This window comes from Salvia splendens, chromosome 12 (genome assembly GCF_004379255.2).
Source record: "Salvia splendens isolate huo1 chromosome 12, SspV2, whole genome shotgun sequence".
Classification (NCBI taxonomy): Eukaryota; Viridiplantae; Streptophyta; class Magnoliopsida; order Lamiales; family Lamiaceae; genus Salvia; species Salvia splendens.
In genome coordinates this window covers 13730389-13747389 of record NC_056043.1, presented here as the reverse complement: position 1 = coordinate 13747389, position 17001 = coordinate 13730389, and the positions used below count along the sequence as shown (strand labels likewise).

The 17001-nt window shown below is 39.4% G+C and overlaps 2 protein-coding genes across 8 annotated transcripts; both read right to left on the bottom strand.

Moving 5' to 3' along the window:
- Nucleotides 1-3910: 3910 nt before the first annotated feature.
- Nucleotides 3911-4498, bottom strand: LOC121757583. The gene is made up of 2 exons (XM_042153108.1): nucleotides 4342-4498; nucleotides 3911-4188 (listed from the first exon to the last, which is right to left on the bottom strand). The coding sequence occupies exons 1-2, from the start codon at nucleotides 4496-4498 to the stop codon at nucleotides 3911-3913; spliced, it is 435 nt and encodes a 144-aa protein (XP_042009042.1).
- Nucleotides 4499-7132: 2634 nt separating this feature from the next.
- On the bottom strand, nucleotides 7133-16500 carry LOC121757141 (syntaxin-71-like). Of its 7 annotated transcripts, none has more exons than XR_006041173.1 (11): nucleotides 16237-16500; nucleotides 16027-16152; nucleotides 11610-11775; nucleotides 11407-11492; nucleotides 11230-11298; nucleotides 11066-11110; nucleotides 10544-10606; nucleotides 10245-10321; nucleotides 10115-10168; nucleotides 9959-10016; nucleotides 7133-7364 (listed from the first exon to the last, which is right to left on the bottom strand). XR_006041173.1 is itself a non-coding variant. In XM_042152641.1 (10 exons), exons 1-9 carry the CDS (start codon nucleotides 16387-16389, stop codon nucleotides 10153-10155), a joined length of 801 nt encoding a protein of 266 aa, XP_042008575.1. In that variant the 5' UTR covers nucleotides 16390-16500; the 3' UTR covers nucleotides 9310-10016; nucleotides 10115-10152. The 7 variants fall into 7 exon arrangements, 2 of the variants coding, with proteins under 2 accessions (XP_042008575.1, XP_042008573.1); XR_006041174.1 differs by lacking the exon at nucleotides 7133-7364 and adding an exon at nucleotides 9310-9670; XR_006041172.1 differs by having other exon boundaries at nucleotides 9959-10168.
- Between the last annotated feature and the right edge of the window lie 501 nt (nucleotides 16501-17001).

The window sequence follows — 17001 nt, the reverse complement described above, 5'->3', positions numbered from 1 at the left end:
CAGGTGGGCCAACTGCCTGTTCATCATATCCATGTTCGCTTTATGTTCCTTCTGGGCATTTTGCATCCCATGTACTACTTCGTTGTGGGATTGCAACTCGCCCTTGATACCTTGCTGCGACGCGAGCAATTCTCCCATCATGTCCTCCATGGATCGTCTTGTCCTGTTGGGATATTGTGACTGATTTGGGCCTTGGTGCTGGTTATACTGGGAACTTTGGTTGGGCTGGAAATTTTGGAAGTTTTGTTGGTTCTGGTTAGGTGGGTATTGGTTATACTGGCCAGGAGAGTTGTACTGGTCATGGTGATATTGGTTCTGGTTCTGGTTTTGGAACTGGTTTTGGTTTTGCTGATGTTGCGGACCCTGGTTAGGCTGATTCTGGTAATTTTGAAAGTTTCTCTGGTGGTGGGGTTGTACATAAACAGGGTTTTGGTTCTGGTTTTGTGGGTGTTGGTTTTGAGGTTGTTGACTATGGGATTGTTGGTTCCTTCCTGACCAGTTGAACTGGTTGTTTGGATTTTCGGGGCTCCGGTTAAAATTCTGGTTTGGGTGAGAGTGGTATAGGTTCTGACTTGGACCTTGGTTTTGATTTTGGCCCCCATCTCCCCATCGAAAGTTCGGATGGTCACTCAATGGTGCATCCCGTTGTCTCCCCTGGATCCAATACCCACTAGAATTGTAATACCCAGCAGTGTTGACTTGCTCCATATTCACGAAGTCATTAGGCTGATCATAGCTCGGTCCTTGGTTTCCCTATTCTGCACCCTTGTAGTTCCCAGCTGGGGAAGTCGGTGGTGCATTCTTCTCGATTGCGCTCAGGAGTGTCTTTTTCAATTCGTCCATCTTCAAATCCATCTTCTGCTCTATCTTCTGCTCCTGGTCAGTAGACAAGGCTCTGGCAATCCTTTCTCTGATGTAACCATCTTTTGAATTGTCGTACTCCTTCTTCGCGCTCAAAAGTTTCCCTAAGACCCTCTTAGCTTCACTGACCCTTAACTGCGTGAAGCTTCCTCCTGACGAGGAGTTTGCTAGGTCCTTTGTTGCCTTGTTCATTCCCTCATAAAAGGTATGATGTACCTCTATATCCGCCATGCGATGGTTGGGACACGCATCCAAGAGGCTCATATACTTCGCCCATTAATCACTCAAGGGCTCATCGTACCCTTGCTTCACACTAGTGATCTCTCTCTTCAGCGCGCTCGTCTTCGATGACGGGAAAAATTCTCCTAGGAAAGCTGACTTGAAGTCAGCCCAACTCTCGATGGAATTAGGAGGCAGTCGCATGAACCAGGTGTTTGCCTCCCCTTTCAAAACGAACGGCAAATCCTTCAATCTGTAGTCATCATCGGTTGCCCCTGCTGGCCTCCTCTGCGCCCTACAAATCTTACAAAACTCATGAAGGAACTCGTAAGGGCCTTCATAGCTCTTCCCGCAGTACGTAGGCAGAATTGCGATAACATGGGGCTTCACATCACAGGCAGTCTTCTCCCTCAGTATGCGCGTTCAGCGTTCCGATCTCTGGATCATCATCTACGTTGGCAGCCATCTCCCTTGGGTTGCCTTCCATCAGTGGTATCTCTTCTGGCATTGACCCTTCTATGGTGTATTGCTCCTCGTCACTACTCGAACCTAAGTCAGACAAAGCCGTCGACAGGCCGGATCGAGTGGTTACGAGTATAGATCCTCGCCGAAGTATCTCGGTCTCCACTGGTCAGGAGCCGAACTGCTTCTCATAAACTGAAATAAAAAGAAAGAGAAAAATTCTCCACAATATATACGCCAAAGTATCACACACAATAAATCAAACAACAATCCAGACTCTATGAACAACTTCAGATTCAACAAATCACAACTCAGATCCACCGATTTAAACATCAAATCCAAAAATTACACTAGTGAAACTGTAAATCATGCTTACTGGTTGACATGCAAGGTGGCGAAACTCACGTAAACTAGATTTCCACACTTAACCATTTCAGAACCAAAATCTAAAAGTTATCTAGACTTATAAACTCAGATCTACCAATCGGGAATGAAAACATGCTTGTAACACTTGAAAATTACTAATGCAGCTGAATCTAAGTTATCTAGGCAGGAGGAAAGGAAATCAAACGCAAGAAAACATCAAAAGCAAATTCATAGCAATTAAACGTTTGGATCACAACCAAAATACTTCAAGTCAGAAAATAGAGAAAATTTCACAGATCCAATGTAAGAAAAACAACTGAAAATAAACTACGAAAGCGATTAAAGATTGTTTGCCACTCCAGGCGATGAAACAGCTAAACTACGATCACACTGGCTGAAATGAGAACAATTGGAACTCCGGCGAACTTCTGGAACTCAGGTAATCATGGCTGTGGTGAGGAATGAGAATCTGGACTGGGCTGAAGAACTGAACTACCGAGAGATTTCTACCTAAGAGTGATGATGGTGTCTAGATCCATGTTTTATCTCTCCAAGTGGCTTCCTTTTATAGGGAGGTTTGCCCTTGATTTTAGGGTAAAACCTCATTGCGAAATGACTTCTCTGCCCTTAATTGCGGTTGACCAGCCCCAGCTATCCTTCTTCTCCATCTCGAACCTTTATTTGCATGCATCCTGGCCAGTATTGCACCCTCCTGGCGCCCTTTTCGCCTGAAATATCCGAAGCTTTGCCTACTGGCTAGAACACTCAACCTGCACACTTAAGCAACTGTTTTGCAGATATAATTCAATTATGCACATCATATTGACCAGTAACCAAAGCCTAGAATATGACTTATCAATGGTCATATTACGTTGTTTCCATGGTGTAACATCTACTATTTGGTAGTACTATATATGTTTTAGTCCTTACATTATTACATACTCCTATATGGTTTGGTTCCCGCTCCATTTTTAGAACTGGAAATGCGCAGCTTTTGGATTGAATCGAAACGCAACACAACAGTCAACAGTCACACCTCTATGTGGCTTGTTAGTATATACTCCATCCGTCCCAAGATAAGTGAGTCACATTCCTTTTTGGGACGTCCCAAGATAAGTGGGCAATTTCCTTTTTTGGCATTCTCTCTCTAACTTTTTCTCTCTACTTTTTTAACTCTCTTACTTTATTCACTTTCCACTTTACTAACAAAACCTCATTTTCTTAAATCCCGTGCAGAAAAGTTTTGGCTCACTTATCTTGGGACGGAGGGAGTAGTATAAATATATTCTTCTTTTTCCATTTTCGTTTCCCATAAAATTATCCACTTCCAATTTTGGTATGTTTTTCTCTCTCACTGATAATATCCGATCACTTTTTCTTTTTATCTCTTCTATTTTACCATTTTTACATTAAAATTCGTGCACCCCAAAGTCCATATTTTTAGGGTGTCCACAAAACTTGGACGGGCCACCAAAAATACTTGTTCACACTATAGTGGATAAGCCCAAGCCACCAAATATTATTTTTTTCATTTTTGAGGTATTTTAATTTAACTACAATAAAAATTATCGGGCTATAATAATTATTAAAAAAATGCACAATTTAATAAAAACAAAAATCAAAACCAAATCTTCGTTGTATTATAGAAAGGGGTAAAATTATACAACAAAAATTATCGACATCACACAAACTACACCGCGAACGCATATCACGCTCTGCTCCCTCCCCTACGATTCCAGACCTCTTCAACCAAATCAGCCTGCAGTGTCGTATGTGATGTTTCCCTCCGCATATCGGTGAACCGTTGGATCAAGTATACATCACTACGCGGTACACCCATCTGCAGTGGGGCGGTGGCAATACCGTGACTCGTACTAGCACCCTATTCCGGTGCCCAGCGCTCTGCAACAAATCCTTCGTCATTTATTATCATATTGTGCAATATGATATATGCATACATGATGGAGGCGACATCATTTTCGTGCCAAACTCGTACCGGGCACTATAGAATGGCCCATCGCGATTGGAAGACACCAAAAGCTCGCTCAACATCCTTCCTAGCACCCTCTTGTTTTGCCGCGAAATAGGATTGCTTCGGCCCAACCGATTGTCGGGTCGTCGTGACAAACATGGGCCAAAGAGGGTATATCCAATCGGCCAAATAGTATGCCTTGTTGGACTGCGTGTCGTTGGCCACGAATCTTAGCGTCGGACCCTCACCCCACCACTCGTCATTGAAGAGATGAGACGACTGTAGAACGTTAATGTCGTTGTTCGACCCTGCGACACCAAAATACGCATGCCAAATTCGTAAATGGTAGTCAGCAACGGCTTCCAGTGTCATCGTGGGGTGTCTCCCTTTGAATCCAGATGTGAACTGCCCCTTCCAAGCCACCGGGCAGTTCCTCCACTCCGAGTGCATGCAATCGATACTGCCCAACATCCCCGGGAAATGGTGCACTGTCCCGTGCATATCGATCAATCTCTGGCATTCATCGGCATTTGGCTTCCGTAGATACTCCCGGTCGAAGATATCCTGGATGCCATTACAAAACTGTCTCAGCGTCCTTAGGGAAGTTGTTTCACCCATCTGTACAATTCGTCGAACATGTCAGCGGGGCCAGCATAGGCAAGCTGCCTAATTGCAGCGGTACACTTCTGATATGTCGATAATCTGGGTCGACCGCTAGCATCTTCGCTATATGGATGAAGAGCCGTTGTGACATTCAAAATCGGTGACGGAAAATCTCTGGCGGATAACGGGGGTTTATCGCCAAAGTAGTCTTCCATCAACCGCTGGTCGGCCCCGACATGGTCACGGCAGATTGTCCGGCGATGATGGAACGGCCGAAGGACCGCCGCCGCCTCCTCCTCTTCAGCTTCACGTTGCACCTCTTCAACCAGTTCATCGAACTCCCTATCGACCAATTGTTGAAACTCATCGTCGGAACTCATTTTTTCAAAGTAGAATTGAGATAAATTGAAAAGAGTGGAGATTGGAATGGGGTAAAAAAAATGGGAAAAAATAGGTAGATTTATAGAATTAAGAAAATAAAAAAAATTCAAAAAAGAGGGTAGCCGCGACTCTCGGCCGTGGCCCCCTTAGTGGACGCTCTTAGTGACATAGGTGGTATTACTTTATTATAATTATAATCCAGAATCAATCTTATGATTTATAAAACAATTTTAGCGTAATGTCTGATAGACATTTGTATTTATTTTGTTAATAATCTCCATATTATTTTTAAGCTATGTATTATAATTTATTTATGTAGTTGTTAAGATTTGATTTATTTTCCATAGTTATTAAAATTTGAGTTGATTTGTTTTATTTCATAGGCTTTCTTTTTGTATTCTCACACATTATAAATGTGTGAAATATTTGATCAGAATTAAAAAATCAAATATTTTTATCATTCACACACACCTTCGCTCTGCTCTCTTTACATCGATGGGCAATCCAAAAGCCTATCAATGATTCTTTCATTGAGGTGGGAAAGACATTATGCGTAAAGAGTTTCTCTCAATGAAAGCACCAATTAATAGGCTTTTATTCGTCTATCTTCCAGTATTAGAGAACTCGAACAAATATGCAAACGAACGCGGTGAAATCCTAACTGAGGTGCTAGGATTTTTTAAAATTAATGAGGAATGAGAATGTAGATTTATCTTATTTCTCAATGAATAAACCTATATATATAGGAGTACTCTTCCTATTTGTAAGATTCAAATCCTACTTGTTACGATAATCTTTGTATGTGTGTCCTTTTAGGGTGATCGTTCGATTGGCGCTGCGCTTGATTCGTGGTGGTTGATTGCAGAGTTGCGGCTGGAGGGGCAGCCGGAAGCTCTATCATCTTCTCATTTATTGTACTTTTAGGTGGTGGTAAATTGTGGTTGTGTTTTTTTTTGTAAATGATGGTCCAAATATATCCAAAATTTGTAAATTGAATTTAATAAACTCAATTCTTAATACCGCTCAGTTTTCAATATCTCATATTGTCTTGAGTGATCTTATAAACACGCTTCATAACCATTAAGTTTTATTTTAAAAATTCATCTGTGTGATTATGATTATTGAATAGGTGAAGGGGTTCATGGAATTATTTAGTTTGATAGAATTCATAAGAGAATTGTGATTAGGCCTGCTTATTCGGCCGGTTTTGGTTCTAACCGGATCGATTGACCGGTTAATCGGTTTTAAATTTTCATAAATCTTAGAACCGGAACCGGCCGATTAAGAACCGGTCGATTTCGGTCCGAATCGGAACCGATGGGTAATTTTAATCCAAATTTATTTATAATTTTAAATAGTTCAATACTAAAAAAACAATAATCCAACATCTACAAATATAACAAATAATACCTTAAAATTCAAATAAATATGCAAAAAATACAAACCAACAATACAATAATATTCATATATGGATAAGAGTGATGTCAAGTGTAGTAGGTCGGACTAATTTATGTTAGTAATTTTTTTATAAAAAAATAGAAGTCCTAAACTTTAGCAATTTTATTTTAAAATTGAATTTCATTTTCCCTTTTTTTGGCTAAACAAATATTCAATGGATTTCCAATACTAATTGATCTTGTTATGGCTTTTTTGGTTCACAAACAGGTTAAAATCGTATGTTAAATAAATTGTTACATAAATTTGTTAAATTTTTATCATATGAAATGATTTTGTATTTGTATATGTTCTTTTGGAAATTAAAAATAAACTTATGACGTCCTACTCATTGTTGTTAGTTCATAACAAAATGGATTGGAGAAATAATTGTAGATTGAAAGTATCACGGTTTAAAAATTTTAAATACTTCAGAAAACAAAGCTCACAAATCTAACACTATTTAAATCTAAAAATCACTCAATGATTCAAATTATTTTACTTTAATTTAAAATTAATTTAATTAAATTAGATTTATTAGTATATTAAATTATAAAAAAATAAAATTGAATTATAATCCGATTCCCGGTTGGGAACCGATCGGTTCCGATTCCGAACCGGGACAGATTTTATTTAAAAAGTTGGAACCGGTTTTTCCGGAACCGGTTCCTTAATTAACTAGCCGGTTCTGGTTTCAATTCCGGTTAACCGAGAACCGGAGAACCGTTTAAGCACCCCTAATTGTGATGCATGATTGCATTTCGTGTGATTTGTTATCGAAAAAAGTCTTGTATATTGAATCTGTAAATGATGGTTTTATCATTAACAATAATATACAAAAGGGACGATAAAAATAGTACTACTACTAAATAGAAATACCAATAAAACTACAAATATCTCACTACATATGGTCAGTATTCAAATCAAATCGATATATTCTATAGTAGAATATATGTAATTACAAATACAAAGATTTCATTGAATAACATATATGATATATCAACAAACTTGTAAATATTTTCACTATTTCCGAGAGTAGTTCCAAATCTAACAAGCCATAGTGCAACTGCAATATACACGAAGGCAATTAAATTAGAATGATCACATTACGCAACTGCCTTGATGATAATTAGCTAATCTAACAAGCCATAGAACTCGTAATTTATTATCAAAGAGTTATCCTTGATAATCCATTTATTTATCTAATCCATCAATAATGCAATTAAATTACAATGATCACATTACGCAATTGCCTTTGATGATAATTAGCTAATCTATCAATGATAGTAAGCAAATAGCAATTCGGCTTGTGCAACTGCAATATACACGAAGGCAATTAAATTAGAATGATCACATTACGCAACTGCCTTGATGATAATTAGCTAATCTAACAAGCCATAGAACTCGTAATTTATTATCAAAGAGTTATCTAGGGATGTCAGTGTAGCCCGCAACCCGTGGGCTGGCCCGATTAGCCCGCCAAATTTATAAGGTTAGGGCCGGAAATTTCTAGCCCGATAAAATCAAAACCCGATTAGCCCGTACCCGATTAACCCGCAACCCGTTAGGGCCAGACCCGAAAACCCGATGGGCTGGCCCGAAAACCCGATAAAATTTCTATCATTCAATATTTTTACTTATAATTCGACACTTCATTGATTAATTTATAATATATATATAACTAAAAAAATAACTTTCAATTTTATATTAAATATAAATATTATATATTGAATTTTTTATTAATATAAAAATTGATAAATAAATTTAAAACTTCAAATTCACTAAAAGAATATTTAAATTACTAAAACATGCATTAAAATTTCACAAAATATCTCAAATATTAGTATTTCATCATGTTTATCTCAAATATCTCATAATTAAATATTTTACATTTAATAAATATAACTATTTTTCATCATTATTTATTGGATTGATCGCATGTTAATTTTATCGGTGGCAACCCGATTACCCGTTCATCCAAGCCCCTTGGCCTAGCGGTAAAGGGTGCTGGATACCGCGTCTATCCTGGAGGTCTCGAGTTCGAACCCTGGGTGGCGTAATTTGTCTTTCCTCCTTGTTATAGGAGTTGATTTGATTTGTAATTTCCTCCTTCATATATATGAAATAAATATATGAAGTTAATTTTTTTAAAAAAAAAAAAAACCCGATTAACCCGTTGGGCTAGCCCGAAACCCGAGCTTTTAGGGTTAGGGTTGAACTTTTATAACCCGAAAGAAATCACAACCCGATTAGCCCGCACCCGATTGACCCGCAACCCGAGCGGGTTGGCCCGAAACCCGATGGGCCGGCCCGATTGACATCCCTAGAGTTATCCTTGATAATCCATTTATTTATCTAATCCATCAATAATGCAATTAAATTACAATGATCACATTACGCAATTGCCTTTGATGATAATTAGCTAATCTATCAATGATAGTAAGCAAATAGCAATTAATCAAGAGAACTCAAAAAGTTATACCTATTGGAATGATAGTTATCCAATTATTTCAATGACTATGCAATGATAATTTGACAAGACTGGGAAATGAAAGTGGATATTCGAGAATCTTTATCACAGCTAATTGCTTCCGTCTTCTAATCATGAAATTCCAATATTTGTCTTCTCCAGACACTCCCAATGTTAATCACGTATCATCCCATCCCATGCTTCTTCTCCAATTCCAATTTGTTAATAGATTATGTTGATAATAATAAAATTGGTAGTTGAAGGATTATATGATAAAAAAAGGGGACAAATGAAAATAAAGTTTGATCAAATTCTAGTCTATCTTGCTGCTTTTAAAAATGGCAAATTATATCATAACTCTGATATTTTTGTCAATCGTCCCATAGCAAAAAATTTAATCAGAATTTATCAACGTAATGCATACATATGAAAAAATTAAATACATAATTAACTAAATGTATTAAATGATGTTAGTCGAATATTTTGTTCGCATGATATTTTCGTTTGCCAAAAGCACCTCAAATCGTAGACTATGAGTCAATTAAAGATGATGTCAAAGTTATGATATACTTGGTCATTTTTTCAAGTTGCAGGATTGACCCGAATTCAACCGTATTTTTCCCATTTACCCTTTAAAAAAAGCTACTAAAATAGAAGAAAAATATTAGGTGCATAGTGAGTCCCCAATAGAAATGGAGAAACTCAGCAGCCTTGGTTGTTAGATTGTCAACACTCATCTTCTTTCATCCTTGAGCTGCTGTTCAAGTCACTGCTTCTCTTCTTCCAACTCACTTCATCACTATAAATTAAAGCTTCAATTATTCAAAGCAACAAGATGATTCAGCTACTCATCCAGCTCCCAGTTTGCTGCACCCTCAGTCCCCCGCAGCAGCTAGCCCTGCCTAGTGTGATTTCCATCCTCAACAAGGATGGAAGGTTCGGTGTGTTTATCAAACCACCAAAGTTGCAGATAACCTTAAAACCTTAAAACGGGCACGCTCAACTGTCTATATTAGAACGTGCTTCTTGTATTCTGGATTGTTGTGATTTTCATGTGTTATTGTATGTTTACATTAAGAGTGATTTGATTTGCAAGTATATTTTGCATATGAATTGCAAGAACAATAGATATGCATGCTTAAAGTAAAGATCACAAACATGAATCAATAATAAATTCACACAAAACTCACCAGCCTTAGTTGTCTTATGTTTTAGTTGCCTGAAGATCTGTCAAACTCATCTTCCCACCTTAAACACACCACCATCTATGTCAGATTTTACCATGCTCATGAAACTGCTGCAGACCACAAAAGTAGCAGACAAATGATTCAAACCAACATCAGCACCTTCATGAAAGCAAGCACACATAGCAGCAGCAGAACCTTCATTTCTTCAAGACACTGCAAGCAAGCACGTCTTATTATCTACTTAAAGCAAGAAAATTATCATCTTAAATGAATGGCTATAAAAACTTACTTGTACAGATAGGCTGCTATTCCAAGGATTATACACAGAAAAATGATGTCGATGCAGAAGTTTCGACTAGACCTTAGCTGCAACAAGACCAAAAGCACATCAACAAGAGTAGAAATTGCAAAGTCAACCCCATGCTACATAGTCAGACAACAGGATGCTTCTTAATCCATACATACGATGATGGGGAAAACATCAACTCACGTTGATTTAAACAGCTCGTGATTGTTCAATGACCAATATCTTCTAAGATTTACTCAAAAAGAACATGCACATATTAAAGAACTTGAAAGTAAAATCACCTGATTCACAGTGTGCTTCAATCTGACATTGGTATTTTTCAGATCAGATGTTGCCTTGTCCACCTGTAAGCAATCAATTGAAAAGCTATGAATTCTCACACTCAAAGTCAAATTAAGTCAAACACAGAACCTACAATTCTCTTTAACAAAGTCAATAGAAAATAGTGCTAAACTTGCAAGTGAAAGTACTATCTAAGCTTTAAGTACACACTGAATCACCAAACAAAGGTGCAATTGCACTGAGAGCTTAGGAATTCTCAGTAAACCATACATGTTTTCATTTAGTAAAATTTATATGCTTTTTCATGGGCCATGTAGTAATCTTGATTCTTGATTGAACACTTTATTTTATTAGTAAGCCATAGAGAGGAGTAATGTCTATAAAGCATTTGAACACACAGTGTAATATCTACAAATATGGAGGGAACAGGAGATGCTGATAGGCAAAGGAAAACATGTGCCACAAAGAATAAAATTACTCAAATCTTCACACCAGTCATATGTTTGCATTGAATGTCTAACCTTTGTGTCAATCTCATCCATTAGAGGAACCTGCCTATCCAATTCCTGCAACAAATTGTATGGAATTTGAGATTATGGTAGAATAGGCGATTGGCAAACAACCAAAACTAAAAGTATCAGATATCAACAAGTAAAGAGAACAGCAATGGAAGAAGAAAGGTAACCTCATTCATATCTTGGGCCATGTTTTTCAGTGTACCTAAACCTTCTGCTATGACATCCAAACCTTGGTCCTGCATTATGATTTAGATGATACTATTGTTGATAATAGTAATCCAAAAAATTGTTGACAGCTTCCTCCAAAATAACACTACACTATGCATTTTCAGAAAGGCACTTGCCTGATTCATTTTCCGCATCTCATACTCTTGCCTGAATTGACTTGATTCTTCTGTATTCTGAAAGTATTCATTGTCGAACTTCCCATCTAAAACTCAGCATCAACAGATAGTCAATAAAACCCCAATGAGCTCCACCAGAAGCAGAAGAGATTGCACACAGAAACACGAGTTGAATACAATGGATACTTAACAGGAAAAGAAACCTGAATCAAATTTTATTTCTGTACGAGGAGCTGAAGCTGATGTTCCCCAACCCCCGGATGATTTGGGTGGTGCTGCAGACCCATCCGGTATGGCTTGGATCCTATCAGGCAAGACATGGATCAGATCGTTACGGGCAGTTAGTTCTTCTGTTGAAAGTCCTTTAACCTGAAATGAACACCAACATCATTAATTATTTCACAAACTTTAAAATGTGACATGAATGATGAAATTATTTATCATCAAGAACAAAACACAGGCTGAAGTGTCAATGGGTCATAAACTACAACATTTTAAGGAGACCAAGTAGTTCCAACATGACTGTAAAATGGTATCTCCAGCCCAGAGAGTGTGTAAGACCAGGTTGCATCAGTTTTGCAAAATGAAACAATAATAAATGGAGTATAAGGTTTCAGTTCAAATTTCCCAAAAACAGTCGATTTAAATCAGTAGTTTGAATTAACGCCAGCTTACTTATATTAAAACCTCCCATATATGATAGCTCACAACTAAAACGGAACCCTAGGGTGACCTCTCTCATTCAAAAAATTTAGATCAGGCCAAAATACCACACACCAAAGTTCAGTACCCACCTTCTCTTGGAAGTTGATACCTCAAAGAAAAGTCACGAAAGAGTGTTTCCAAATACAATAAAATGGCAAAAGTAAGCAATTGACTCGATGGCAACACCCATTTGGCATTTTAAATTGGACATCAGCCAGTTCGTCAGTTCTAGACTTCTGGGATTCCAACCATCATGGTCTTGAAATCATGAACTTAGGGCACGGTGCCACAAGGCACAAGTAGGGATTAACATGTAAAGTGAATAAACAACTAAATTGCTACAGTCCGTATCTGCTATTCACTACTCTCTCCGTCCCAAGGTAGTTAAAATCATGAATTTAGGGCACAGTGCCACAAGGCACTCGAACCATCACAGTCTTGAAATCATGAATATAGGGCACGGTGCCACAAGACCAGTGTTGTTAGGGTCGCGGGGTGCCCCGGGGCGATGAGGGGGGACCCCGGGTCGCGGGGCGATGGGGCGACGGGGCGAGAGACCCACGAATCGGGGCGCCAGAATAGCCGAATGATGATTATATTTGTGTCTCTTTTATAAGTTTGTTGCTTGAATGTTTATCAACATCAAATAAATCTACATACATCATTACTCCATATCACTTCTGAATATGGACCCACGAATCAAGGCGTACTATTAGCCTAATTAAGCTATATCTATACTTTTAATACAGGTTAATGAAATACATTGTGTGAAAAAAGACTTCTTGGTGTGAAAGTACCATTTTCTAGATTATTTATCATTTATGTAGTAATATTTAAAGGTATTTAATCAATATAATGAATATTTTAATTAAAAAAAACTAAAATTTTTACTTTTCTAACTTGTAGAGTGGGTAAAAAAAGAATTATTGAGTAATAAAATAACTGCACTAACTAATGCATTGGAATCGATACAGACTCTAACTTGAGTGGGTGAATAAGAATTAATAACTTAATTAGACTAACCTAGTGGTATAAAAACTAATTAATTAATCTAGGGAAATATCAAAAAGTGGGTCGCAGAGATGATGAGGCTGAGAAAACAATTAATTAATCTAGAATAGAAGAAAAGGTGGATTAAATTAATGAATGCCTCGATTCTCTACCCATTAAAGCACATCTCCATTTTCAAAACCCAAAAAATTTTGTTAACACAACAGAAAAACCTCTTCGGCTCGCCCCAGTCGCCCCCACCGCCCCCGCCGCCCCAACTGCGCCCCATGAATCTCGCTCGACTCACCCATGTCGGGGCGAAGCCGGTCTCGACCTGAGCGCCCCACGCCCCGAGCGCGCTCGGGTCACGTTTTTAACAACACTGCACAAGACACAAGTAGGGATTAACATGTAAAGTCAATACATAACGAGATTGCTACTTGCCCTTTCTGCTATTAGGGCACCCGCAACGCGTGCCGCCGGCGTTCCGCGTGCCGTTCCGCCGGAACGGTTTCGCCGCGGAACGCGTTGCGGCGCATCATTCCGTTCCCATTCCGTTCCGCGTGCCGACGGCACGAAACGTGGCACGGCTTGTGCCGCCACGCGCTGGGGCGACGTGGCGCTCCCCGCTTCGTGCGTGCTTCCCACTCGCCGGCCAGCGAGTGGGACACGTCAGCGATGACGCAATAATTATTTTTTTAAAAAAAATATATTTTTAAAAAAAAATTTTTAACGGTCATATTACCGTTTTTTTAACTTTTTTTTAATTATTTTTATTTTTATTTTTATTTTCTTATTCTATAAATACACTTAATTTATTACATTTTACACACAACTACACATCTACTCTTCCTAAACCAACATCAATTCCTCTCCAATTTTCTATTTCAATCTCCTTCACAAAATGTTCGGCGACGGGAATTACGGCGGTGGCGGCTCCGGTGGGTGGGATCTCAACGCGTTCGGCGATTGGGAGACCATGTACAACACACTTGGTGGTTCCGGGTCGTCGACGCCGGGCACCCAGGGGTCAGCGACGCCGGGTGGGTACCAACCACCCACTTTCGATGTGGATGCCTACGCTCGACCACCCGGCTCGCGGCTTTCTCAGGGTTTGTCCCAGATTCGGGAGGATATCCCCGTTGAACCCACCCAGGGAGGAAGCCGAGGCGGTGGAAGCTCTAAGGCTGCGTCTGAGGCACCAGAGGAGGAGGAGGAGGAGGAGGAGGAACTGGAGGATCTGGGCCGGCATCCGTACAACAACGAAGAAACTAAGGCGGTGTACACCGCCTGGCTCACCGTCTCGTACGATCCCATCGTCGGGAACCAACAAGCCGCCAAGTGCTTCTGGGAAAAGGTCCGTGATGTCTACCACCAGACTAAGCAGAAAGGGGCCCGGAAGCGCAAATATACAATGCTCCGTGCTCACTTTGGCCGAGTCGACGCACAGGTCAAAAAATTTTGCAGCATCTACTCGGCCGAAGCGGCGAACTACCAAAGCGGAGCTTCGGGCGCCGACATTCTGAGGGCGGCTTTGCGCGTCTTCTACCAGGACACCGGTCTACAGTTCAAATATGTTGATATTTGGCAGCTCGTCAAGGACGAGGAAAGGTGGGCCGGCGGTGTCCGCTCGAGCTCGGGCTCAACCTCAAAGCGCACGAAGCACACGGCGAGCGGCAACTACTCGTCTGGTGACACCGGTGAGGCCAGCGAGGGTGAACCGCAGGTGTTTGGGGGTACGAGGGATCCAACGCCCAACGAATACGGGGGATCCAGCCGTGGGCGCCGTTGGCCGCAAGGGACGAAGGCGGCAAAGGCGGCTAGAGCGAGGAAGGGCCGAGGCGAATCAAGCCAGTCGGCCTCGGGATCGGGCTCGCGGGGAGGCTCAGACACACTTATGGTGGCGTACATGACCGCCACAATGGCGGACACTTCCCGCTTCTCGTACGCCCAATTCACGGCCTGGTGGAACGGAATTGTGTATATGGCAGCACAACTTGGCCTTCCGACTCCCCCTCAACCTCGACCGCCTCCGGAGGATGATTCGCCGGCGGAGTAGTTTTTTTATTTTCCCACGTTTAATTGTGTGTTTTTTATTTTGTGTTTTTTATTTTTTTAGGATTTTAATTGTGTGTTTTTTTTTTTAAGTTTAAGTTGAATTTTTTTTAATGTTGTGTGTTTTTTAATAAAGTGTGTTTATTTTTTATTAAAGTGTGTTTATTTAAATTGAATTGGGTTGGAAATAAAAAAAATGAAATTGAATGAATAGTAATTTAAGGAACGGTTAAGGAACGGAGGGTTGCAGGTTCCGTTCCTTAGTTAAGGAATGAAGTAAAAAAGTACAGTGGGGCCCTCAAATAGTGGTTTAAGGAACGGTATAGGAACAGCGTTGTGGATGGCCTTAACTACTACATCCGTCCCAAGGTAGTTGAAATCATGAATTTAGGGCACGGTGCCACAAGGTACTCCAACCATCACGGTCTTTAAGTCATGAATTTATGGCCCGGTGTCACAAGGCACAAGTATGGATTAACATGTAAAGTGAATAAATAACCAAATTGCTACCGGCCCTATCTGCTATTAGCTACTCCACAATTTTCTTTGTCAGCTCAAGCTGCCACAACATCCTAATGTAGAACCAGCTTCCTTGTTCACATACCGCCGATTCAAGCAACTATAACAAAATGGGTTTCGACTTGAACAAGTCATAAAACCTTTATCAACAATGCAGGCTATCCTTTTATCTCAGCGACTGATGATTACACTAAGAATTTAACAATGAAATCCTTGATAAGGAATAAAATATGAGAGAGAAAAAAATCAATCCAACGTTTCACCAAATCGCACAATGAATATGAAGATGATGACATAAAATGACAAATTAATTGAACCTATAACCCTAAAGCGAATATCGATGAGCAGAACCTTCTTAACAGCTAATCGCTGCAATTTTGGAACTTCTTCGAGCAACCTGGCCTTGGTCCTTCGAAGCTCGGCGTTGATCGCTACAGCCGATGCCCTACTCTTCTCATTGGCAGCTGTTTCCGCTTTCTGCCAAGATAAATCTAAATCAAAATCAAAATCTCGAAAATTGAGTCAACGTGAGTAAAATTAAGTAGTAGAAATTATTCAAACCTGGAGCGCTTCCTCGATGTCAGACTCTACGGCGGCATAGAGGCGGGCGAAGGCGTCCTCGCCGGAGATGGCGGAATCCTTCTGCGTGACATCGTATTTATCGTACTTCTTGCAGATCGCATCCACACGAGTTAGTAAATCAATGACGCTCATCTTTTGACTTCTTTTACTCTCCGAAATCCGAATACCCTTTCTGTTGTTCAAATGCAGAGACAACCAAGGAGAGAGAGAGAGACAGGGACGAAATAACAGAGGTTTTTTTTTTGATAGTGAACTACAAAAATGGTCCATAAATTATGAGTTTATCTCGTCTATGGTCCATGGATTTTAAAAATATCGACAGACATCATTTATCTCAAATTTGATCATTTTGCCATTTTTTTATACAAAAATACCCTTTTGAGCATTTAGGAAATTTGATCTTTTTACACATTTAACATTTTAAATATGATATTAATTCTGTGATGTACTACATCTGATATTATTTCAAAATTATCATTCTTCTTCCATTTTGCCATTCTTCACTTTGTTTCTTTATTTCAATATTAGATTTAATTTTATAAAATTAAATTTTAAATTTAAATTTTTAAATATCAATAAATTTTTTTAATTAAAACTATTAATTCATGGACCCTATAAATATTGATTAGAACTATTAATTTTTGTTATTTAATATAATATTCACCTGCATTGAGAATTACAGAAAAATAATACTCCCTCCGTCCCACATAATTTAACCCAGTTTTCCATTTTGGGCCGTCCCAC

Coding starts and splice junctions, on each gene's coding strand:
- LOC121757583 (XM_042153108.1), bottom strand. CDS start 4,498: ATGGGTGAAACAACTTCCCTAAGGACGCTGAGACAGTTTTGTAATGGC. Junction 4,189..4,341: donor TTTCCCGGGGATGTTGGGCA/GTATCGATTGCA, acceptor TTGGTGTCGCAG/GGTCGAACAACGACATTAAC.
- LOC121757141 (XM_042152639.1), bottom strand. CDS start 16,389: ATGAGCGTCATTGATTTACTAACTCGTGTGGATGCGATCTGCAAGAAG. Junction 11,493..11,609: donor AGAAATAAAATTTGATTCAG/GTTTCTTTTCCT, acceptor GCTGAGTTTTAG/ATGGGAAGTTCGACAATGAA. Junction 10,607..11,065: donor TGGATGAGATTGACACAAAG/GTTAGACATTCA, acceptor GATTGCTTACAG/GTGGACAAGGCAACATCTGA.